The sequence below is a fragment of the Microtus pennsylvanicus genome, chromosome 12, assembly GCF_037038515.1.
Source record: "Microtus pennsylvanicus isolate mMicPen1 chromosome 12, mMicPen1.hap1, whole genome shotgun sequence".
NCBI lineage: Eukaryota > Metazoa > Chordata > Mammalia > Rodentia > Cricetidae > Microtus > Microtus pennsylvanicus.
Window position 1 is genome coordinate 29,712,304 of NC_134590.1, and position 23,615 is coordinate 29,735,918.

Consider the following 23,615-nt stretch of genomic DNA (forward strand, 5'->3'; position numbering starts at 1 on the left):
TGACATTGGAAACAGACATGAGCTGGCAATGGGTTTTAGACGTAGGTAAAATTTCCCAAAGCATAGAGAAAGCTTTGGAGCAAAGAGGCCCAAATAAAGGCAAATGTCCTTAAATAAGAACATTTTGTATAGACTGCTATCAAAAGAGATTAAAAGCTTTCATCTAGGTTCCCTAAAGTTAGTTAGTATGAATTTCCTAATTAAGGATTTTTGCTGTGTTGGGTAATTCTCCCCCACAAGCATCGCTGAGGAAGAACTTCCTCTAGATATTCAGATTAATGATCATCAGGTACCTAGGAGCTCATGAGTCTGTAAAGACCAAAATAAAAACCTGATAATCTCATCAACACTTTGGAGTAGTCTCTACTGCCTGACAAGTATCCCAAAGCCACGATGCTTTCGGCAACAGCACAATCATGGTTGATTGACATACCATATTTGATATGATAAATGCAAATATGCTTGTTTCTTAATAACTGTCCCCTTTGTTTCTAATTGTGGCTAGGGAGAAGAAAGAAGTGGTGATTATTGATCCTTCAGGAAACACGTACTACAACTGGCTGCTTTGCATCACTTTACCTGTGATGTACAACTGGACAATGATAATTGCAAGGTTTCCATATGTATTTTCTGTGGATATCAGAACGCTTAGAAGTCTACTGCCTACATACTTTGACCTAGGGTTCTTGGGACAATCTTCTCCACTACATGTTGGGAAACGTGGCTGAATCATTCTCAATGTGTTCACCTGAGGTCAGGGTGTCTTTGATTCTCAACATGCGTGGACGTACAGTCCTGGGATGGGACGGGGAGGAGCGTAGACGTGTTCTTTTAAACTTCTAATTGTTCAGTCATGGGATTTGGGCACTAGGAGAAACTGTAATTCTCGGTCTATCAATAATAATAATAATAATAATAATAATAATAATAATAAATAATGGAAAACAATGAAAGATCTGATATCTTTTAGAAACATCTCAGTTGTTCAAGATTAGGAACATTTTTCCCTCAAACTTTTTGGGTGCAGACAGGAAATACAAGCTGTTAGGAATATTTCCTAACGCAAGCTCCCTGCTGATGCAAAATTCCCAATCAAGCCAAATCAAAACATGCCAAATTGAGAAATATCCTGGTTTAATGGGAGTTCCACACTCTCGGGTGGCCCCAAGGGGTGCGAGTGCGACCACCTGGAGGAAGGAAAAGGGACCTTGTGTTCATCTTTTGGGAGCACATTTAAATACCCTGGGGAGCGGTTCTGATCCCACTTTGCTGGGATTTGGAGTCCAGAGTGCTAACTCTCAGGGTCAGGGGGCTAGGATAAACTCAAGGGGCTGGGGCCTAAGCTCCCAACTTAACACAAGCTTTGTGATCAATGAGTTTCACCCCGTGATATTTGACTTGAGCTTCAAGCTATTTATTATTTTATGCATATATACGGGCTATGTGTGTGAGGGTGCACATGCACATGTGTGCATATGTGTGTGGAGGTCAGAGGTCAGCCTTGTGTGTCCTCAGGATGTTTTGAGATAGGGGTTCTCACTGACCGGGAACTTGCCGATATGACTGGACTGGCTGCAGTGGAGCGTGGGGCCATGCTCCTCTCTGCTGCTCCACAGCTAGGAAGACAAGTGTGTGCCAACAAGGCAGTCTAGTTGTCGATGTCGCGCTGTTAATGTGGGTTCTGAGGACTGAACGCAGAACCTCATGCGAGCACTTATCAGTGGAAGGATTGCCAGCTGAAATGATGTCTTCTTTGTTGTTGTTGGCTTTTGAGACAGGGTTTTTCTGTGTAGCCTTGGCTGTCCTGGAACTCTCTCTGCCGACCAGGCTGGTCTTGAATTTGGAGATCCTCCTGCTCTGCTTCCCAAGTGCTGGGATTAAAGGCATGAGCCACCATGCCCAGCTAATCCTTACCTAATGTCTATCTATACAAGTCCAACGAGTATTGATGGAAAAGATGTTAGAATTCAGAAATATGAGGAAATGAATCACTCCCATGAAAGGAATGATTTGGAAAAACTGTGATTGACCAAATGCATTCTAAAAACCCATTTGGCCTTAGCATGCTGTATGTCTCATCACAAACAATATACACAAAGCGGCTTTCTATTTCAATCCGTCTCCATGTCATTTTTTTTAATGTACGTCTTTCTTTTATAGAGCATGTTTTGATGAACTCCAGTCTGATTACCTAGAATACTGGCTCATTTTTGATTATGTATCAGACATAATCTACGTTGTTGACATGTTCGTACGAACAAGGACAGGTACGTGTGAGCTACTTTGGGTCGTCTGAAATTTCTTGCTTTTATCTCTACTATATAATAATGAAATTTCCACACCCAACTGTTCTTCAAGGTAAACTCACAACCTCAGTGGAAAACCTGAGTGACGTGTTCCCCCTCGCTGGCTTAGGCCACTCCAATGGATCCAGGAAGATGTTGCTAGGACTCCTTAATCTTTTCTAACCTTTATTTTTGTTTTTTTTTTTTCGTATATGGGTGTTTTGCCTGCATATTTGTCTGTGCACCATGTGCATGCAATACCAGAGAAGGCCAGAAGAGGGTGTCAGATCCCCTAGGGCTGGAGTTACAGGTTGTTGTGAGCTACCATGTGGGTGCTTGGGGATTGAACTCAAGTCCTCTGGAAGAGCAGCCAGTACTCTTACCCCCCTGAGCCATCTCTCCAGTCCCCTAAGTAACCTTTTGAGTGTGGATTAGTGGTTTTTTTCCTTCATTGTCTTAGTTATTGGGTTTATGCCAGGCAGAAGAATAAAGAACAGAAATATTTAGTCAGTCTCTGTGGGTAAAGGGCAATTTCTGCCACATATGGAGATACTTTCAAAGGGCACAAAGAAAAGGGCCACTGCTTTCCAGAAGCCTCTTAATAGAGACTTTACAGGAATATAAACTTTGTGGTTCACACTGGTGTATCGTTAAGTAGGGTTTACCATCCCCTGCCTCTCTACTTACAGTGTGTTTAGTAAGCAGGTGTAAAGTGTACTGTTTTCACACTGCTCCCTTCCCTGACACACACACCCCCCACACACACGCTGTAAATGCTACACACAGCATAGAAGCCTCTAAGGGTCCCTGAGAGCTTGCTCTTTAGAGGTCAGCGCAGGGCTCAGCTGCCGGAGCTTGGCTGTCACTGTAGCAGCCACTGTAGGAGAAACAAACTCCCTTACTGACACAAGGCTTCAGCAGGCACGCACACGAGGCCCACAGGAACTGCCCAGAAGAGAAGATCCTAGGTGATGAAGGACAGCCTGCAGGACCAGAGTGAGGAGGGCAAATGTAGTCTGAAGAGATCGATGTTTCACGCTGAAGGTGAAAAGCGTGTTCACGTGAAACAGTGTGACAACGGGGCAGGTGCCCTCAGTTCTGAGAGCAGGCCTAGGATTCTGCCAAGGAGTATCTGCAACGTGTGCTACAATGTCATCGGTTCTGAAGCTAACTAGAGTTAGTGAGACCCTGCAGGTTAGGGACTGGGCCTGATCAGGCTCTTCCTTACTTCAGGTGTCAGGCACACTGCCGGAAGCAAACACCTGTATTTTGAGATCTGTATTTTGTTTACATCCATCTTAACTTGCAGGCAAGTTCCGGATGTAGGGCATTAGCCTAGTGAGACCTGCAGGCACCAGGCTTTTTGCAAACAATTTGCATTTTCCTTTGTTAGTCAACAATCACAGACCCTCAGTATTTACTTATTGGCTAGGGATGTCTCCAGGCCTGAATTCCTGCAGACCTGACACCCCTTCCTTTCCCCTTTGCCCATTTGCTATATAACAGCTTCTGAGGATATACTAAACGGCGGGTTTGATCAGAAATACTGTCTTGCCAGCACTCCTCCTGTCTCCTGCTGTTCCATTCCTCTCCCATAGGTTTATCAGGGACTACTGTTCGCATCCCGCTGGCCGGGATAGCACATGACTCGACCTGCATTTCTGGTCAAATAACTATACATTAGGCTTCCCATGATCCCTCCTCAGCTTCAGTATTGGCTAGCATAGCTCACCAAAACAAAAAACAAAAACACATTTTCTAGTTTATTTTATTAATAAAGGATGTAATAAAAAAGGTGAACAGGCAGATGCAGAGGCACGGAGGACACGTGTGGAAGGGCTTGAGAGCAGGAGCTGTTGTCCTCACAGAATTGGGGTACCCTTCTAACACCCTCCATTTGTTCTCACTTGAATGCTCTCTGATCACCAAAGCTATGGGACCCTCACCCCTTATTCTCAAAGGGGCAAGAAGAAATATTCTAGCAGAATGTTTTCCCAGGAAGATAGTGGCCTTCCCCTCTCCCACCAGGGAGATATTGAGCACAAGGTCACTTTACTTTGCTCAGCCCAGCCAGCCTCCTGGGACAGACTGATAAAGATGGCCTAACTCAAGAACAGTGGCCTTGCTCTAAGAACAAGGACAAAAGCTGACTTAACAGAATGGGAGGGAGCGAAAGTCCTTGTACCTGTGCCAAAGCATCTTCAAAGATTCTCTTTGTAGTTATGCCTTTAAAAGCTTACCCCACAGAGGAGATACAACTCCTCTCTCTCCCTCATTGTAACAGGGATGAAGATGAGTTCCAAACATGTTTGTATTATGCTGATTACACCTTGCTTACTACAGTCTGGGCCTCTCTGGTGGTCTCTCTGGGGGTCGTAATCTGGCCACAACAAAGCCAATGATCTTTATGGAAGGCTTTTATCGTATAAACTCAATAAGTAGCAGAATTAAGTTCCTTTCCAGCACCTCTCCTCCTGGAGAAAGTGGGGGTGGAGGTTAAGAATGTCGAGTCTGTAAATGTCTGTTTCTGGTGACCAGCCCCATCTAGGAGCCTGCCAGGAGTTGCCTCACAGAACAAAGATACTTTTACCACCAAGAAAGTCAAAGTGCTGGAGCTCTGCATCCGGAGCTGAGGCCATGGTCAAATATCAAAACAAAAGATACCACTAGTATTTTGGTTTCTCGGGAACTCATAAGGTTTTTAACAGTGGTGTGTCAGAAACTGGGGACAGGAACCAAATATGCAATTTATAATAATGCTGCAGAATATGAATGTGATTCATTAGAGAAATGATTTTACCTGTGTAGCTAAAATCATATATCAAACGACCAATCCATCATTCTATCTACCTACCTACTTACCTATCTGTCTATATATGACACTAAAAAGTGTCATTTTTCTATTTCTACAACAGACTCTTCTATAATGACATATAGGTTTGGCCATAGGGGTCATTCTACAACTAAAGATATATTTATTGAAAAGTATTCTTATTTTGCCCTAAACACAGCTGATTAAGAGTTGCTGTAGAGGGACTGGAGAGATGGTTCAGTGGTTAAGAGCAGTGGCTGCTCTTCCAGAGGACGTGGGTTCAATTCCTAGCACCCACATGGCAGCTCACAACTGTCTAGGACTCCAGTTTCAGGGGACCTGACACCTTCTACCAACAAACATAAAGTTAGATAAATTATTTTTAAAAAAAGAGTTACTATAGAAAAAAATCACAGTGGCTTGCATAGCAAGCAGAAACAGCCTGTCTTTTCTCTCTTCTACTGTAGGTTATCTGGAACAAGGATTGCTGGTCAAAGACAAAGTGAAACTCATAGAGAAGTATAAAGCGAACTTGCAGTTTAAACTTGACGTTCTGTCAATGGTACCCACTGATCTGCTGTATTTCAAGATGGGGTGGAACTATCCAGAAATTAGGTTAAACCGGCTGTTGAGGATCTCTCGAATGTTTGAGTTCTTCCAGCGCACAGAGACAAGGACCAACTATCCAAACATCTTTAGGATTTCTAACCTAGTCATGTACATTGTCATTATTATCCACTGGAACGCGTGTGTGTACTACTCCATCTCGAAGGCTATTGGATTTGGGAATGACACATGGGTCTACCCCGACGTGAATGATCCTGAATTTGGCCGCTTGGCTCGAAAATATGTCTACAGCCTTTATTGGTCTACACTGACTTTGACAACCATCGGCGAAACTCCGCCTCCTGTGCTGGACTCTGAGTATGTCTTTGTGGTAGTTGACTTCTTAATTGGAGTTTTAATTTTTGCCACCATCGTCGGTAACATAGGTTCCATGATTTCCAATATGAATGCAGCCAGGGCGGAATTTCAAGCAAGAGTTGATGCTATCAAGCAATACATGAATTTCCGAAATGTGAGCAAAGATATGGAAAAGAGGGTTATTAAATGGTTTGACTACCTCTGGACCAACAAAAAAACAGTTGATGAGAAAGAAGTCTTGAAATACCTACCTGACAAACTAAGGGCAGAGATCGCCATCAACGTCCACTTAGACACGTTAAAAAAGGTCCGCATCTTTGCAGACTGTGAAGCTGGTCTGCTGGTGGAGTTGGTGCTGAAGCTACAGCCCCAGGTGTACAGTCCTGGCGATTACATATGCAAGAAAGGGGACATCGGGCGAGAGATGTACATCATCAAAGAAGGCAAACTTGCTGTGGTGGCCGATGACGGAATCACCCAGTTTGTCGTGTTGAGCGATGGCAGCTACTTTGGTGAGATCAGCATTCTCAATATCAAAGGCAGCAAGGCTGGCAACCGAAGAACAGCCAATATTAAAAGCATTGGCTACTCAGACCTGTTCTGCCTCTCGAAAGATGACCTCATGGAAGCGCTTACGGAGTACCCAGACGCCAAAACTATGCTGGAAGAGAAAGGAAGGCAGATCTTAATGAAAGATGGTCTACTGGATTTAAACATCGCAAATCTGGGCAGTGACCCCAAAGACCTGGAAGAGAAGGTCACACGAATGGAAGGCTCAGTCGACCTCCTGCAAACCCGATTTGCCCGCATCTTGGCTGAATACGAGTCGATGCAGCAGAAACTCAAGAAAAGGTTAACCAAGGTCGAGAGATTTCTGAAACCACTTATCGAAACGGAATTTTCAGCTCTCGAGGAGCCTGGAGGAGAAAGTGAGCACACAGAGTCTGCATGGGACTGAAAAGCTGGACATCAACAGAAGCATGCATCCCATAATCTTCATGAGCACTTGGCCAGAGACGACTGCCCATTGGAAGAAAGCAGATTCATCTGGGAAATGTTTCTATGGGGAAATTGTGTGTGGCTGGATGGCATAAATCCATTGTGCAATACTACAATTAAAGACTCATCTAACCCCGGGATTTTTCATAATGGGTCTGGTGCAAGGACATGGACTGATTACTATGTGTGTATCAGGATATGCTCCCCCCCCCAGATACCCCTTTTCTGTAATAATCTTTGTAAAAGCGAATCAGTATTTCACACTTTCAAGTCACTTGCATTGTGGAGGAGTCTATTCAGTGTGACTGTGCACACTGTGTTTGAAATACAGTTTTATGAAGAATTAGGATGCAATAAAGTGAAACTGATTACAAAACCAGAGTAAATATGACTTACCGGTGACTAAGTAGGGAATAGTAGCATCTTATAGACTTCAGGCCACTTGAAGGATACTTGCCTTTGTGGTAAGATAAGTCTGGAAGGGTGATTGACTTCTTACTGATGGAAGCATAATAAATCAGATTTTATGAAGAGAAAATATATGTGCACATGAGTATTCCAGTGTTTATTCACATCACAAGATGATGTAGGAATTCTTTAATGTTACATTTAAGGAGTTCTCGGAGTATTAAGGCTTGACATCAGAGACTTCTTCCTTTCCAGTCTGAGTTTTTATTTCACTTCCTCCAAACTCATGCTGATGCTTACCTTGGACTGCTGATGGGTGTTTGGTCGAAAGCCTGAGGTAAGGAATTATGCAATTCCTTTCTTACTCCTCTAGGGAGAGGGCTGTTGATGGTTCGGGTTAGACCAATGAAAAGATGCCAATGCAGAGGTTCAAGACTGGGCTCCAGCTTCATCTGGGAGTTAAAAGGCAGGGTAGCTCTCAGGTGGTGCCCTGGCGGGTTCCAGGGTCCCCTCTCCTATGTGCTGCAGCTGAGGAGCTAGTTCTCTTATCCTCCTGATCCCAGGCCCAGCTCTCTCACCTGCCACCCGTAGCAAGGGGTAGGGGAGAGGGTGTCTTTCCCTCACCCAGGCAACCACATGGCAGATGAAGGGGACGGGGTCAGGTCTTCTACTCTCTGGCCTTCAGGGTTGGCGTGCTTGGGTCACTACCAACAGGTTCAGCTCTAGTGCTGAACTGCCCTGGCGGGATGCAGGGCTTGTTTTCCCACGTGCTGCAGGCAGTGAGGGGCATGCAGGTGAGCCAATCATGAGGGTGAGAACAGGAGAGCTGACCCTTTGCTCTGCACTTGGCCTGAGCAAAGCAGTAGAGTCAGCCCTGGTGGTGTGAGTGTTAGTGAGCTGGACCGAGGGACTGATAGCAGAACAGGCTGTATCGGATGATTGGCGCAGGTGATGAGAGAGAGAGAGAGAGAGAGAGAGAGAGAGAGAGAGAGAGAGAGAGAGAGAGAGAGAGAGGTGGCAGAGGGGTGGAAATACGGGAAAGCTGGTAGGCTGACCAGCTGACACCCAGGTCCAGGGCTGTGAGTTGGCTCACCCCAACCGCACCTCATCTATGAACTGTCAGAGCATGAGAAAGGGACAAACCTACAGACCCAAAACTGTAAGATATTCACAACAAGCAAAGTCCATGGGGAGTCCTATTGAGAACTCCTTATAGAAAATGTGACTGAGGATGGAAGCCTCAAATCAGACAGATGACCCATGGCCATGAGCTCTGCAAATGAAGATGAAAGGACCTAAGGGTAAAATGTGTGTGGGAATCCCTGGGTTTCCCTGGAAAGTCTGTGACCACAGCTGCCACAAAGAGATTCTTTTTTTTTTCTTTTTTCCTTTCTTCTTTCTTTCGCTTTGTTTTGTTTTGTTTTTTGCTTTTCTTTTGAAATTTGTTTTACTTCGGGGGGTTGCAAGGGGGGATGCTGGGGGAGTGGGAAATAGGTGGGATCGGGATATGTGAGGTGAAAGCCACAAAAATCAAGAAAAGTTAATAAAATATATGTTTAAAAAAAAAGACAGGATACATGGCTTTGGGAATACCTGTGCCAAGAACCTGAGTACATTGGAGGCTAAAGAAAGACCTCACCTCTTAGCTATGCAGAAACCAGTCCTATCTAGACATCAACTGGTTGTCCAGGGTGAGCATCTTTAACGTGTTAGGACAAGGACAGACATGGCACCAAGATGGACGAGTTTGGGACGAGAGAGAGGGAGCTAAGGTGGAAGTCTGCAGGTAAATTCTGTGACTTGAAGATGGCAGATCACTGAAGAGGCTAGATACTGGTGAGTGCTTTCCATGTCCCAGCTCTTTTATGTGATACTCCCAGGAAGAGACAGTTTCGTTGCATTAAGAAATCCCAAAGCCTGAAGTTGCAGGTTTTCCCATTCAGAAATTATCCAGCGCCTAATTCATTCCTATTATACTGGGTAGTTTCATATCAACTCGACACAGCTAGAGTAGAATCATTGGGAAGAGGGAACTTCAGCTGAGAAAACGCCCCTATCAGGTTGGCCTGTGAACAAGCTTTGGGGCATTTTCTTGATCGATAACTGATGTGGGAGGGCTCAGATCACTGTGAGTGGTGTCACTCCTGGGCTGGTGGTACTGGGGTGTCTAGGCAAGCAGATGGAGCAAGCCAGGAGGAGCCCGTCAGTAAACAGCACTCCTTTATGGCTTCTGCCCCACTTTCTGCCTCCAGGTTCCTGCCCAGAGTTCTTGCCCTGGCTTCCATCAGTGATGGACTTAACAAGTTGTAAGGTGAAATAACCCTACCCCACCTTCAATCTGTGAACGGTCAAGATGTTTTATCACAGCAATAGAAAGTAACTAAAATGGCTTATTAGGTACTTTCTATTGCTGTGATGAAACAGCATGACTGTGGGGTGTGGAGGAAGTCCTGAGTGAGTGTATAAGGAGCACATGAAATCCCGAGTAAATGTGTGCTGTTGACATAAAGCACGGCCATGTCAAGGGCAACATCAGCCCAGAATCATGGGAATGGCAAAACCTTCCATGGGGCAGACTCATGGGAAAGGCAAAACCTTCCATGGAGCAGACTCATGGGAAAGGCAAAACCTTCCATGGGGCAGACTCAGGACAAGGCAAAATCTTCCATGGAGCAGACTCAGGACAAGGCCTTCCCCTGGTGGATGCTGAGAGTCTAGACTGAAAATGAGACAACAGCTTCCTCCTAGGAGATGTTTACAGCCTGAAGCTGCTCCCCTGCAGAGATTTGCTACTATATTAATCCAAGTGCTGTTTTCTTGCAGAGAGTTATCTATCATTATGAAGTAATTGAAACTCCCTGTCTTAGGGTTTTATTGCAGTGAAGAGACACCACTATCATGGCAACTCTTACAAAGGAAAACATTTAACTGGGGGCTGGCTTACAGTTCAGAGGTTTAGTCCATTGTCACCATGGCGGGAATCACACTACAGATGCAGACGTAGTGTTGGAGAAGGAGCTGAGAGTTCTACCTTCAGATTGGCAGGCAGTAGGAAGAGAGAGAGAGACACTGGGCCTGGCTTGAGCTTCTGAAACCTAGAAGTCCACTACCAGTGATGCACTTCCTCCAACAAGGTCACGCTTCCTAACAGTGCCCCTATGATCCTATGGGGCCATTTTCATTCCAATCACCACACTCCCAGAAGGCTATTTTCTTAGTGTGTCAAAAATGTCTGGTCTTCTGGCAGGGCTTAAAAGTTTGTATTTATGCCAGGTAGTGGTGCAGTACTCAGGAGGTAGAGGCATATTTTTTGTTCAATCCAGTTGTAATTTCACAATGCCCAAAGAGCATAATGTATGCAAAGTGAGCAAAGACATGTACCACAATACATGTCTGCTATTGCACTTATTTTTATTAGGTTAGCTGACCAGCAAGCTCTGATGATCCACTTGTCTCTCCTCTCCAGCGCTGAGATTGTGCACATGCCCTCCTGAGCCTAACTTTTTAAAATTCGGAACTAGAGATCAACGTCAGGTTCACATTTTTTTCATGGCAAGCACTTTATCCACTGAGCAAGCACTCTAGCTCCTCCTCCTCCTCTTTTAAAAAACACACAAGAGACAAAGTCATTTGTGAGGAGATAATGCTGTTTATTCAAGTTTAGGAAAATCCTATACACCTAACAGCTGCACAATGGAAATCCCCCCCAGGCAGGTAGGAAATTACCAGGCCCAAGATGGAGTAAATAATGGCCCTGTAGCTAACAGCCAAGGGGGCAGAGAGAGCCCAGAAACAAAAAGGATGTTTAGCCCGAAATTGCAACAAGAAGTCTGTGGAACCACACTTAAAATAAATCCCACACTAGCTCAGAATTGAGAAATAGATGGTTATTTATTTAGGGGTAAACTTACAAATCAGAATCCTCTGCTGGAACGGACATCAGAAACCGAAATCTGCAACCAGAACAGAGGCCAGAAAAGTGGCTGGTTGCATGCTCTGCATCAGCTAAGTGGGTGGGTTACCATTAGCTGTAAGACTTCCTACAGCACCTACCTCCCCTTTTGTTTAAATAAGAGTTATAAGCCTAATACAAAATTATATACAATAATAACAAATATAGTCAATAATTATCTTATTCTAACTAGTTTAAGTCTTGGTCAAGTAATTACAACTATCTAGTCTTCAACACCATTGAAGATTCGAGAAGGTAAATAATAATAATAATAAGCAGGAAGTGCAATCAAGCAACTTCCAAAATGTAACTCCTTAAGATGAACCTCGGGAGGAGGGGTAGACCTGTGGGCCCTACAATGTATAAATACATGTATGCAAACGCAACATATATGTGTAAATATTTTGTACACTACTGGACACATTAAACGGCATCTGAGTATTAGATGTTTATGACAAATGCTGGGAAATTAATTTGGACGGTAATTTAATGATTGTATAATTCCAAATACAAGCAAAAATTCTGCTCGGTCCTAGACAGACCACTAAACGCATTTCTGTAATCTATACCTGTGTTATTGTATACTCAGTGCAGCCTAAAGATTAGCTCTTGGCTCTCAGTTATTTTCCTGAAGGAAACATACTCGAGGGAGCTGTCGTGAAGGTAAAATAAGACGTCTCCAGGGGAAAGCTTGGGAAGCTATAAAAAGAGGTAATAATAGGGGTTGGATTTCTTTGGGAACTCAGAAGGGAGCTTTCTCAACTCAAGCCATTTTCCTACAAGGCTCCAGTAGCTTTCCTGACCCAGTCTCCCACAGCGACCACAGTATTTTCTTTGTAAGAACATTCCAGAGAATGTTCCCGCCACCTGCAAGCAGCAAGACGCGGCGAAGACGGCTTCAGGTCAGCTGAGTGCTCTCTGAATGAATCCTGATACCCGCGGATTTCCGGAGGGCGTTTGCGAATGGATGGTTTGGAGCCTGCTCCTGGCGCGCTCACCAACGAAGGTGTTCGTCTTTCACGAGCCCCAGAGCACTCTGGGAAATATAGTTCCCCAAGGCTGGGAAGAATCCCGTGGGCGCACGCGCACCAAGAATGCCTTAGCCGCTTCCGGACATGGAAGCGGCCACACTGCCACGGAGTCTGCGGTCCGCGGGCGGTGGCTTCTGGGAGTTGTAGTCGTTGGCGGGGAGCGCCGTCGGTAAGGAGACGTAGCTTTCGGCTCGGTCCACACAGCAGTTGGTTCCCGGCTGCGGCCGCACGGTCAGTCCTCGCTTCTCTGCCCGCCGCAGTTCTCCTGAACCTGAGGAGGAGTTCCGGTGATCCGGCGCTTCCTGTCCCGACTGGGGGGTCCTCGTGACTCCGCGGTTCATTTCTGCCCCCAGCCCTCTCCTTCCTCACCCGTCGCTGCAGCCCGGGTTCGGCGGGGACTCGCCCTCGGGAGACACAGGGCCGCGACCTCCCCAGACCAGGTCTCCTTGACGCGGGGTCCGTCGGCACCCAGGCTCTACCTGGCGGTTCCTCGGCCGCCACCAGGAGCCTCGGACCCCCGCTCACGCTCTTTCCCCTTTATCTCTCCTCTGCAGGGATGGAGGCTTCCTGGCGCCAGGTGGCCGGTGGCCGAGGCCGAGGCCGAGCCCGAGGGCGGGCCGCCGCAGCCCCCTCCTCGGGAAATGGAGACCCTCTCTGCGGCGCTGGAGGAGGGCGAGTCAAAGGGTCCGGGAGCGCGGTGCCCTCGGGTCCCAGTCCCGGCGGAGCAGCGACCCTGCCCTCTGCAGGTCGTAGGCAGCGATCAGCGGGAGGCGAAGCCATGCAGTTCCTGGGGACCAGCGGTGAGGACGGCTCGGGTCCCTAGCCCTACCAAGCTCCCCAGGCGCTTACCAATTTAGCCGTGGCTCCCAGTGCCCTAGTAGTCTCAGTCATTTAAAAAAAACAAAACAAAACAAACTGCTCAGGGAGTTTAGTATCGGGACCTTCTCAGAACAGGCAGATTTCCATCACATCTCTTTCATCTTCCTTTTAATTGGTATCGCCTTTGTTTTTTTCTCCGGCCAGGCTCTTCCAATCACTAGTTTTTTTACCTACCTGAATCCTCTAGACCTTAAGTTTTAAATGGTGTCCAGTTCATCTGGTCTGTATGGTCAACGCACTGCTTGTTTACCGGTAAATTGATCGCCAGTGTTTGTTTTCTCTGAAAATCTAAAATGTGTAACTTTTGTTGATGTAAAGCAAGATCTTGTGCCTTCGCATGTTTGTGTATGGTAAAGCGAGCTGCGCTAAGGTCCCCGGATCCCAGGCGGAATTGGGACCTCCAGCCTACACTAACACTGCTTTGAAGAGCAGGCGTTGATAGCCATGTTTACCAGGCCACCTGACCTCTTTGACAAGCGCCTTGGTTGTTGGCAGTGTTTCCGACTGATTCCTGTTCATAAATTTCAGGTCTTTCCTCGGGTGTATCTAGTGTTGCTGCCATGGATTTGTTAATAGCCTCGGTCCAAGATCTTGATTTAGTGGAGTGTTGAGAGCAATTACATGTAACTGTGCATGGAAAAAAATGGAATGATTCCTGAAATCATCTTGTGTTTGGAATGTAGTTTTCAGAAGACTTTTAACTTTTTTTTTCTTTATTTCTGAAATCATAATCGCTTCGTTTCTCCTTTCCCTTTAGGAGCAAAGTCGAGCCTCTCTGTGGGGTTTCTCTTAGTGTAACTTGAAAGTTAGTGTTGATTTTCCTTGCAGTTGGCCAGTTGACCAAGGTGAAGTGTATAGCTTGGAGATCCGTGAGCAGGTTTATAAGCTCGCTTGGAATTTGTGGGTAGCAGGAAAGCGAGCATTCTCTAGGGGAACAGCTGACATTTGACTGGAAGGAATGATGTGTGAGAAGACTGCTTGGTCACCTTGTCTGTGACTTCCCTCTAGATGGTGTTACCTAATTTATGACAACATATACTTACCAGAGTCTTAAGTGTTTCTTTTATATCCCCCCCCATTAATGGCATCCTCCTTATTTTGTGACTTATGTCTTACAGCCTAGTTCTCAAAGATTCCTGATTTAAGCGCGTATTCATTTTCTTCCATTTTTTACTCCAAACAGTCTGGTTTGGTTAATAATCACCAATCAAGTGAGCTACAGTAAGAAAAGGGAAACATTTCCTGAGGGAAACTAAAGGTATACTATTAAGTACAAATAGACCACCTAAGGAGAAGATTTACTCTGATGGTGGCTCGCCAGCCTATTATAGGAAGTTTTTAGTTAGTGACTTAGAAAAGTAAATTTAAAACCCTCTTAATATGAGCACCCATTCAGCTTGTGAGTCTTCTCTGAAAGCACTATTGCCTGCTACAGAGCATAGAACTTATTAGCGAAAGCACAATTCCCAGGACCCTCAATCTCAGGAAGTTGGAAGTCTCATTGCAGACACGTGTTGGGAAGTTATCTGGCTCGTTCTGTATTGTTGTAATGAAGTAACAGTAAGGAGTACGGAGAGTGCTCTAGAGAAGACTAGAAATGAGAAGCTCTGGCTCCAGTGTTGTTTAAGACCTCCTTTCTGGACAGTAGAAGAACAATTCAGTCCTATTTAACTTTTTTTGGAGTGAAATTGTTAGAAGCATGTTTTTCCTGTTAACGTTGTGTGTGACCACCAGAAATGTTGTTCACCTTGAAGGCTGGAAGATTTTTGGAGCTTTCTAGGAAAGCAGTTAATAAATACAGTAGATAGATCATGGATATTATCTGTGCAAAGGCACTGTGGGCTGGACTGGGTTCTGAGACTGTGGTTTGAAGAAGCACTACCTCCTGTTACTCTTGCATGCCTCCACTAAGTATGTTTCCCAATTTCTTAAAAATCATGATGTATAATGTATTTTAGTGATTTTTATTATTTTCTTATTTTTGAGACAGTATTTTACTATGTAACTAGCAGTGGCTGGCCTTGAACTCAGGGATCTACCTACTTTGGTCTCTTAAGTGCGAGGATAAAAGATGTGATGTGTGTTGCCACACCTGGCTTCTACAACTTTTTTTTAAAATTGATGTGTTTTTTTTTTTTCTTTTTTAATGGGACAGAGTCTCTATATTATGTAGCTTTGGCTGTCCTAAAACTCTCTGTGCAGACCAGCCTGGTCTCAAACTCACCTGACTCTGCCTCTTGAGTGCTGGGATTAAAGGTGCTTGCCACCACGCCTGACTTACGTAGTATATTTTAATATCTCATTTCCGTTTAAATTTTTTGTTGGTATTTTTATATTGAGACTAATGAGCTGTTCTGCAGTACTACTTTATACTTTTAGAACTTCTTAATAGTTTGTCTCTGTAGCTCTGGCTCTTGATTACTTTGGTAGGATTCTTTAAAGTTAGTGTTTGTCATGTGGTTTTCTTTGGTCCTGTAGTAAGAGATTAGATTTTTTTTCTCAGATTGTAAGGAGATAGGCTGTTCTAAACTGATATAATAGTCAAATAAACTGGTGCTCACTGGCCTGAACACTAAAGGTGTCACCTCTATCATGCCTTGCTTTGGGAAGACACCAATTGATTGGTAGAAATGAAACCTTTCTCTTTGCAAGCAGAGCTGACGTCTCAGAGGAAATTTGAGGAGATCAAGAAGGCCAATCAAGCTGCGGCCAGGAAGCTTGTGGAGGAGCACTGCAGCTCCTCCGAAGAGGAAGGGGATGAAGACTTGGAAGGAAAGCAGGGGAAAATCGTCGCTAATACATTCATCTCATACACTACTCACACAGGTATTAGCTTACCAATTTTGATCTTTTTGCTATAAGTAGTATATTTCTGATATTGTTTAGATATAACTTAAATTACTATAGAATAGTTTTTCAATGTGGATATCTTCTGAAGTTGAGTACATTTTGTTATTATGTGTTGTTAATACTAATCTTTGTATAAAGTAGATATATGGCAAGTGCTCTTTATAACTCCTAGAGAAACAGGCGGGGGAGTTACTATGATTCTCTTAGGCTGCAGGACTGTGGGGTGACCCCTTTGAGTGTAGTCTTCATTTTCTTCTTAATCATGTTAAAATTGCCTTAAAGTCCATTTTGTTTCTTGGCTTTATTACTGTAGTTTTATATCTTATATTTGATTTTCATGCTATTTTATTTTTAAGTTAAATCTTTAAAGGTCTGACATGCATATTCATTATCTGTTGTATGTTTGGGTTATACTTGAAGCATCCCCCTCCCTCTTTTTATTTAATATGAGAGAGTACCATAGTGATCCTGGCATATATATTTACTATTATCAAGTTATTAAAATAGATATTTCAAGATCAATAGCTTTACTCGTAAACTTTCCAAATTTTATACTTAAGTCCTTGGAAACATCTCTCAGTATTTTATATTTTATGCTATCTATTATCTATGTAGTTTTTTTTTTTGGTTTTTCGAGACAGGGTTTCTCTGTAGCTTTGGGGCCTGTCCTGGAACTCCCTTTGTGGACCAGGCTGGCCTCGAACTCCCAGAGATCCGCCTGCCTCTGCCTCCCGAGTGCTGGGATTGAAGGCGTGCGCCACCACCGCCCGGCCTCTATGTAATCTTACATTCTCATTTTAGTTCCTTTTTTCACTTTAAAGTCTTGTTAGAGCTAAGAAATTTTTTCTCTAGGAAATGACTCTTCATAGGAGAGAAGATTCTCCCCAAATGACACAATTAATAACTGTCAAGGTTGGCTTCTATCTGATTTGCTCAGCTTTTGAACTTCTTTGGGACTCCTTGTATTTTCTGTGTAAAAGCAGCATGATTCTGAAGTAGACAAGATGGCTGCTCTTGAACCTGTCTGTTGCACGGGGCGGGGGTGAGTGCAGTCAGTAGAGTGGTTAAAAGAACGGCTTGCAAGCCAAGTTGCTAAGATTTGGAATTGAGCGTTGCTTTTGTCTGACTAGTATTTGACGTGCTCACCTTGGCTCAGGGTCTCTGTTGTGAGGAATGAGTACACATTTTGTAAGCTTGAGTATTAGAGGTTTTCTACCATACCATTAGAGGTTTTTATTTTCTTTCTCTCGTTTTTCTAAAAGATTTTTTTCATTAAAAAAAATCCTGTCTTTAGGTATAGGCCTTCTGTCATAATTCCACACGAGCTGTCTTCTGATTGTTACTGCTTTGTCCCTTAGTTATTACACAGTGCTCTACTAAGAACAGGATTGCTAGTTCAACAGGGTCCAGCAGAGCAGAAATTGTATATTAACTGGAATAAAGATAGGAGTTAGGAAGTCTTCAGACTGACACGTATATTGTGTGTGTCACGCCCTCATCCATCCATCCTCCTTTGGGTGCTTTGTGAGTTCCCTGCATGCACCAATGAAATTAACTGCAAATGTTGGTATGCATTCTCCTATGAAATGGACCTCGCCTGAGGAGTGAAGGAAGTCCAGCTAAAATGTTAAGCCTAGCAAAATAACAGCTGATGGAAGCAGTTTTAAGGCTAGAGAAGTTCTTGCTTCTGGATGACTTCCTACATAGTTTATGGTAAAGAGGACCTACCTCACTTCAACCATTCTAGGTAAGAGGCAGGTTTTACCTTTACATGTGGCATATAGTAATAGAATACAGCTATCTTAGTGTAGATAGTAAAAAATAACTATAATTTTCATGCTTTATGAGTTTTTAGCATAGTTTTATCTCAAGTAATTTCTGTTTTTGTTTTCGAGACAGGGTTTCTCTGTGTAACAGCTCTGGCTGTCCTGCAGCTCACTTTCTAGACCAGGCTAGCTTCAAACTCACAGAGATCCTCCTACTGCTACCTCCCGAGCACTGGGATTAAAGGTGTGCATAACCACTGCCCAACTAGAATATTAGTTTAAAGTGTGTTACTTTTGTTTATGCTCTGGAACATTTGTTTAATGATGCAAAGATGTGTTTGATTAAATAAAATTCACCTGTGGTCAGTAGGTTGCATCAGCAGTTAGCTGACAGAAAGTGGTAGGGAGGAGCCAGGTGGAGCAGGGGCCAGGAAAAGCACAAGGGCTTCTGGAGAGACAGGAGGAGGAGAGGAGGGGAGCTACTTGTTCTTCAGCCTCTCTGAGGAGCAAAATTCCCCCTCAACCTTTGAGTCTTGAGTTCTTTAGAGGGACAGGGATTTAGTTAAATTCCTATCTTAGCTTTGAAAGAGTCAAGTTGGTGACTGAGGGAACAGGATTCTCTCAGGCTGCAGCTTTTGTGGTTTAAACTGTGGATTAAAAGGCAGCCACAATTATAAAAACACATTATGATTCTCATTCCTGGATGTTCTGCAGTGTACATGTAATTAATTGAGGGAACTGGACCAGGTAAATGTTTTAATTGACTAAATGCCAGAGCAATGAGATGGTCTCCATCCCACACTAGTGAGTTGAACACTAACAAGACCCCTCCAATTTTTCTGTTCTTAGCCTTTGCATAGCTTTATTCTAAAGAGTATGTCATCTTCATCCATGGATAACTCATGTTGGAAAAGATAACTTTTCTTGTTTTATTACCCTAGCAGCACTTGAGTTTTCTAACTCAGAACTGCACGAACAGAGGTGGAATATACATGGCAAATACACCACAGTATTTTTGTCATTAAAGCCTCCTATATTTTACTTGGTAAATTTTAAACGTTTATTTATTTTTGAAACAGGCCCTCATTTTGTAGTTCTGTCTGTTCTATAACTTGCTGTTTACCTCCTCCTTAGTCTCCACACTGCCTGACTTAAAATACAGCCTTTTCTCCCTGCACACTGGCTTTGCCTATTGCAGGCCTTCGTGGCTGGCTACTGTTAGGATTTGACAGAAGAGAAAACTGAGAAGCATTAGGTATCTTCCCACAGTTCTGACTGCTTTTAACTGCTACTTTCTGCTCATTCCAGCCTTGACCTCCTCAAACTCATGTTTCCTTTCTTGCCACTGTGGGCATTTCAGAATATGTGACATCCGCTGTCATGCTATGTCCACTGTGACATGCCAGGCAGTGCACTTTATTGCTATAACCAAATGAAAATACAACTTTCAAAGTAATGTTACCTGAATTTCATAGAGATAAACTTAGACCTTAATTTGTAAGATTGTACCCTCATACTATTCTTTAAATTATATGAATAAACTGATGAAATTTAAAACGTTACATTTTTTGAAAGCAAAATATAGTGACTATTCTGTTTGAGGATATTTTGGAAACTTAATGCCAATTTAAAATGAAATTCTTGTCTTTAGTAATTTTGTACCTTAAGAATGCTGTTCTTTAACACCTTCAATGACGCTTATGTTTATGGCATGGTAGGGGGCACACTTTCGTTAACTTCTGTGTTGTGTTAGATGAGTTCAGAAAATGAAGAGCTAATTAATATTTTTATTTATTTAGTTCTTTTTGGCAGCAAATTTTGGTTTGAACTAGATTATTGCCATAGTGTATTCTTTCCTTGTTTAAGCACGTATTATTGACCTACTTTTTTTGGAAATTCAGTCAGTCTTTTTGAATCATTTTGTTATATTAAAGGTATGTAAGTTCATTTTCTTAGCTAACATGACCTGGATTACCTCCCGTTTGGTGTCATTTGTATTTTAGAGCGCTGCTCTGTCATTTTTTCATTAACTGTTTTTTTTTTCTTGGAATTTTTTTTTTTCCATTAAAGCAGAGGATAGGGATTGAGGACTCTCTTAGTCAAACTGAGGTCACTGACTTCTGTGTCTCAGATTTCTCATGTATAACAATGAGGTGATAATAGTTTATCCTTTGGTGACAGTCTTAGTGCTTGGAGAGAAATACAATACTTGTTTAAAGGAAATACATGGTCTGGTGATTTCTTTTCCCTAAAAATGTTTCTACTGCTCTCTAAAGCAGAAATAGTGAACATAATAATGAAACGTAGTTGTTGTGCTATAGGAATCTCAGCATCTTCTCATTCACAAGATTTTATTAGGAGTGTGTTACATGCTAACCCCTTCCTTCAGGGGTTAGCTTTTCATTTGATACTTCATCACTTGCCATATTGGTGGGATTTGAAGCAGAAAGCAAGTCAGTGTGTGAGCTGCAGGCTGTTAGTTCATGGACATGGAAACCCTTGTCAGGTCATTGAGTAGTTGTTTTCCTTTGCTAAGCTTTGAGTTTTCCCGTTTTCTGCAGTTAAAATTGTTTGGCATTTGTCACGTGACGTGATTGTTAGTGAAGATGTATTGTTTTCAGGTGTTGTTTACTGTGATGTTTTCAATTTTTCAATTTTAAGATGGCGATATACATGAATTAGAGCGAACCAAACAGTATGTGAACGAAGCTTTCCAGGCAGGGGCTATGACATGCCTCATTTGTATCGCTTCAGTGAAGAGAAACCAAGCAGTAAGTATCACTCACATTTATATACTTAGTTCTTTATTGTACTTTCACTTATGTTTGCTTAAAAATTTATTTGACAATTTTATATATGAATTCATCTTCATTTTGTAAATCTCAAAATCTAAGGAATTATCTCTAGGTAATATTTAGCAATATTGATATCACAAGCATTTCAATCTAATGCATGTGTTGTTTTAGTAAAGTATTTTTTAGCATCTTAAGAGATTCCTACAAACACAGAATGTTACTATGTGGTGCTGTGATCTAACCAGAGCCTAGTGCATGCTAGGCCAATGATCTACGGCTGAGCTACATACTTTGCGTGGGTTGAAATAAAGATAGGCATGGTCTTTGATTAGAGGAACTAGCAGTTGATAGTGACACTTAAGGCTTATTAGCTTCTAACAGTGTTGGAACATTGTGGCCAGGGTCATTGGGGGAAAGAAAGAGTCAGACATAACTGATACTGTTGTAAGGAGAGCTTGCCTGATGGTGAAGCTATGGTAAATTTAAAAGGGCCTTAGTGAAGCAGTTAAAGAGAAGTGACAGCTGAGCGTGACAGACTCACCTGTGAGACCTCATTCTAATCTTTACTGGTACAGCAGCTTTAAATCATGTCTGATGAAACGTTTTGGTCATGTAGGGTGAAGCCAAAGTCTATTACACGGGTTGGCTAGGGCCGTGCAGCAGAGGCTGGTGTCTAGTCTTCAGAGTCACATCTCCTTAGCTTTCTGTGATTCCGGCTCCTGTGTGTCCGCATCAGTGCTTGCTCTTTGTGTGACTGCTCCCACATCCCTTAACTTCAAGGTTGTTTGTCCTCCTTGGGAACTGACTCAGCCAATATACAGGCTCAATGCAGCACTGAGGAGTTCATGTCTCCTGGAACAACATTCTTCCACCATCATTCCATTGGTGAATGTCCCAATCTCGTTAGGGTGTTAGAGCAGTTTTACAGTTCTTTAAAAGACTTACTGCAGTATTGAACTGCTGTGGCCTTAGTAGTAATGACTTCTACAAAATACCATTATTTGGCATTTCTTCCTCCTCATTTTGTCCACTCATTCCTCTAGGTTCCCATTTTAGGTAGGCATTTGGGGAATCAAAACTAAGGAATTAGCTGTTTCTTTTTATGTAATGCTGCTGTCTACATTATTTCACAGTACATGTCTGATTCCCCGCCCCCTTCCCCCCCAAAAAATAGTTGTAATAAGGAAAACAGAACTTAGGGCAACTTTGTGGATGTTTTTCGTTTTTCTGCATTATTTCTATGTGAGTTCTGGGGATCAAACTTAGGACTCCACACCTTGCACAGTAAGTACCTTTAATTGGTGAGCCATCTCATCTTTCTTAAGCTTTATTTTTTTAACATTTATTTATTTATTATGTATACAATATTCTGTCTGTGTGTATCTCTGCAGGCCAGAAGAAGGCACCAGACCTCACTACAGATGGTTGTGAGCCACCATGTGGTTGCTGGGAATTGAACTCAGGACCTTTGGAAGGGCAGGCAATGCTCTTAACCACTGAGCTATCTCTCCAGCCCCCTTTCTTAAGCTTTTATGTTGTATGTATTCTTACCTTTTGCTCAGTTTTTTGAATTTTGTGTAAATGCTGGACTTACAGGATTTATATAAAAAAACAGGTTATTTATACACAGAAATTTTATGGATAGAATCCTTTTCTTATATTCTTCATAACTGGGAATAATAGATGACCAGCAATAAGAAATTGATGAAATATGGTACATAAATCTATGTGATAAGATGTATCGGTATATTTGGCAAGGAAAATGTTTATGTCATGTTATAAAAGATGTTACCGGTCAGCACCAGTATGTGTATTGAATATATGTATGTATGTATACATGCACATATACACACACATATATATAAATTAGACATCATTTAGGTTATTACCTTTGTTTTTTTCTTGCTAATTGAATCTGGGTGATTAATATTTTTCTTTCATATATGATACTCCTAAATACACTTGTAAAGATCATGTCTTCTGTGATATTAGGAGTTTGTTTTGTTTTCTAGTCTTTAGGTAAGTCTTGAACATCAGTGTGTGATAATCATTTTAAAGTATTGTATAATTAACAAAGAAAAATTATATATAATGCATTTTGACACCTTTGTCTTAGGTTTGGAGCTGCTCTGGATGTTTCTGTATATTCCATATGCCCTGTATTCAGAAGTGGGCTAAAGACAGCCAGTTTCTTGTATCATCTGTGACAGATGAGGATTTTGGAAAGAAAGACTATCCTTGGCCATGGTAATTGTTTTCTGGTTCATTGGGTTTTAAGTTGTGGAATAAATGAACATTATAGATGAGAAGTTGTGTTGCTGGAAGTTTCAGTCCGTTTTGCTTTCCATTACTTGTCTGGTTTGTGAAGACAGGAGACCTTGCTAATTTTCTCCTTGCAATTTTTATGTAAATGCTCGTATCTTTCAGAATCAACAAATCATTAGAATGTTTTTCCTGTGTGTTGTAGAACGGGTGTGGGTTCCTGTGGGTCTGTGGAAGAAGAGACAGGGCACTTTAAGGGTGATTTTAACCTTTGCAGCAGCAGAGGTCTCAGCTTCTCAGAGACAGTGCTCTTCCTTCACCTAGGACTTTTTTATTTTCTCCTATTTACACTTTTAGTAAGTTGATTTCCACATCCCCAAAACATAGTAACTTCCAGAGGGACAATACCAAATGCAAATTCTCGATTAAGGACTATTACAGTGTGCCGGGGTTTTTCCCAAGTTTTACACAGGCTTTGTACCCTTGGGAAACACTCAGACATATTCACATGTTAAACAGAAGGTGCTAAAGACAAAGGGTAGATTAAGGCTCTGCTGACAGTCCCAGACAGCTGCAGCTGTGTAGGAGTTTCCATACACCTGTGAAACAGTGTTCAGTTCTGCTTTCAAGGACTTAATATGGGAATCAAAAG

At 42.7% G+C, this 23,615-nt stretch overlaps 2 protein-coding genes across 4 annotated transcripts in view; both read left to right on the plus strand.

Annotated features, from left to right (window-relative positions):
- The window catches only part of Cnga1 (cyclic nucleotide gated channel subunit alpha 1), a 31,399-nt gene extending 24,420 nt beyond the window's left edge, over nucleotides 1-6,979 (plus strand). Inside the window, exons 7-9 of the mRNA XM_075943291.1 lie at nucleotides 506-613; nucleotides 2,161-2,267; nucleotides 5,565-6,979. Of these exons, the coding sequence (XP_075799406.1) occupies nucleotides 506-613; nucleotides 2,161-2,267; nucleotides 5,565-6,979 (1,630 nt within the window). The remainder of the gene's footprint in view (nucleotides 1-505; nucleotides 614-2,160; nucleotides 2,268-5,564) is intronic.
- A 5,497-nt stretch (nucleotides 6,980-12,476) lies between these two features.
- Nfxl1 (nuclear transcription factor, X-box binding like 1) overlaps nucleotides 12,477-23,615 on the plus strand; it is a 40,814-nt gene continuing 29,675 nt past the window's right edge. Inside the window, exons 1-5 of one of the 3 annotated variants that reach the window (XM_075943127.1) lie at nucleotides 12,477-12,580; nucleotides 12,966-13,211; nucleotides 15,946-16,116; nucleotides 20,568-20,677; nucleotides 22,818-22,948. In XM_075943127.1, the coding sequence (XP_075799242.1) occupies nucleotides 12,968-13,211; nucleotides 15,946-16,116; nucleotides 20,568-20,677; nucleotides 22,818-22,948 (656 nt within the window). In that variant the 5' untranslated portion in view covers nucleotides 12,477-12,580; nucleotides 12,966-12,967. Of the gene's footprint in view, nucleotides 12,852-12,965; nucleotides 13,212-15,945; nucleotides 16,117-20,567; nucleotides 20,678-22,817; nucleotides 22,949-23,615 lie in introns of all 3 variants that reach the window. The other 2 variants (XM_075943125.1, XM_075943126.1) reach the window with 2 other exon arrangements.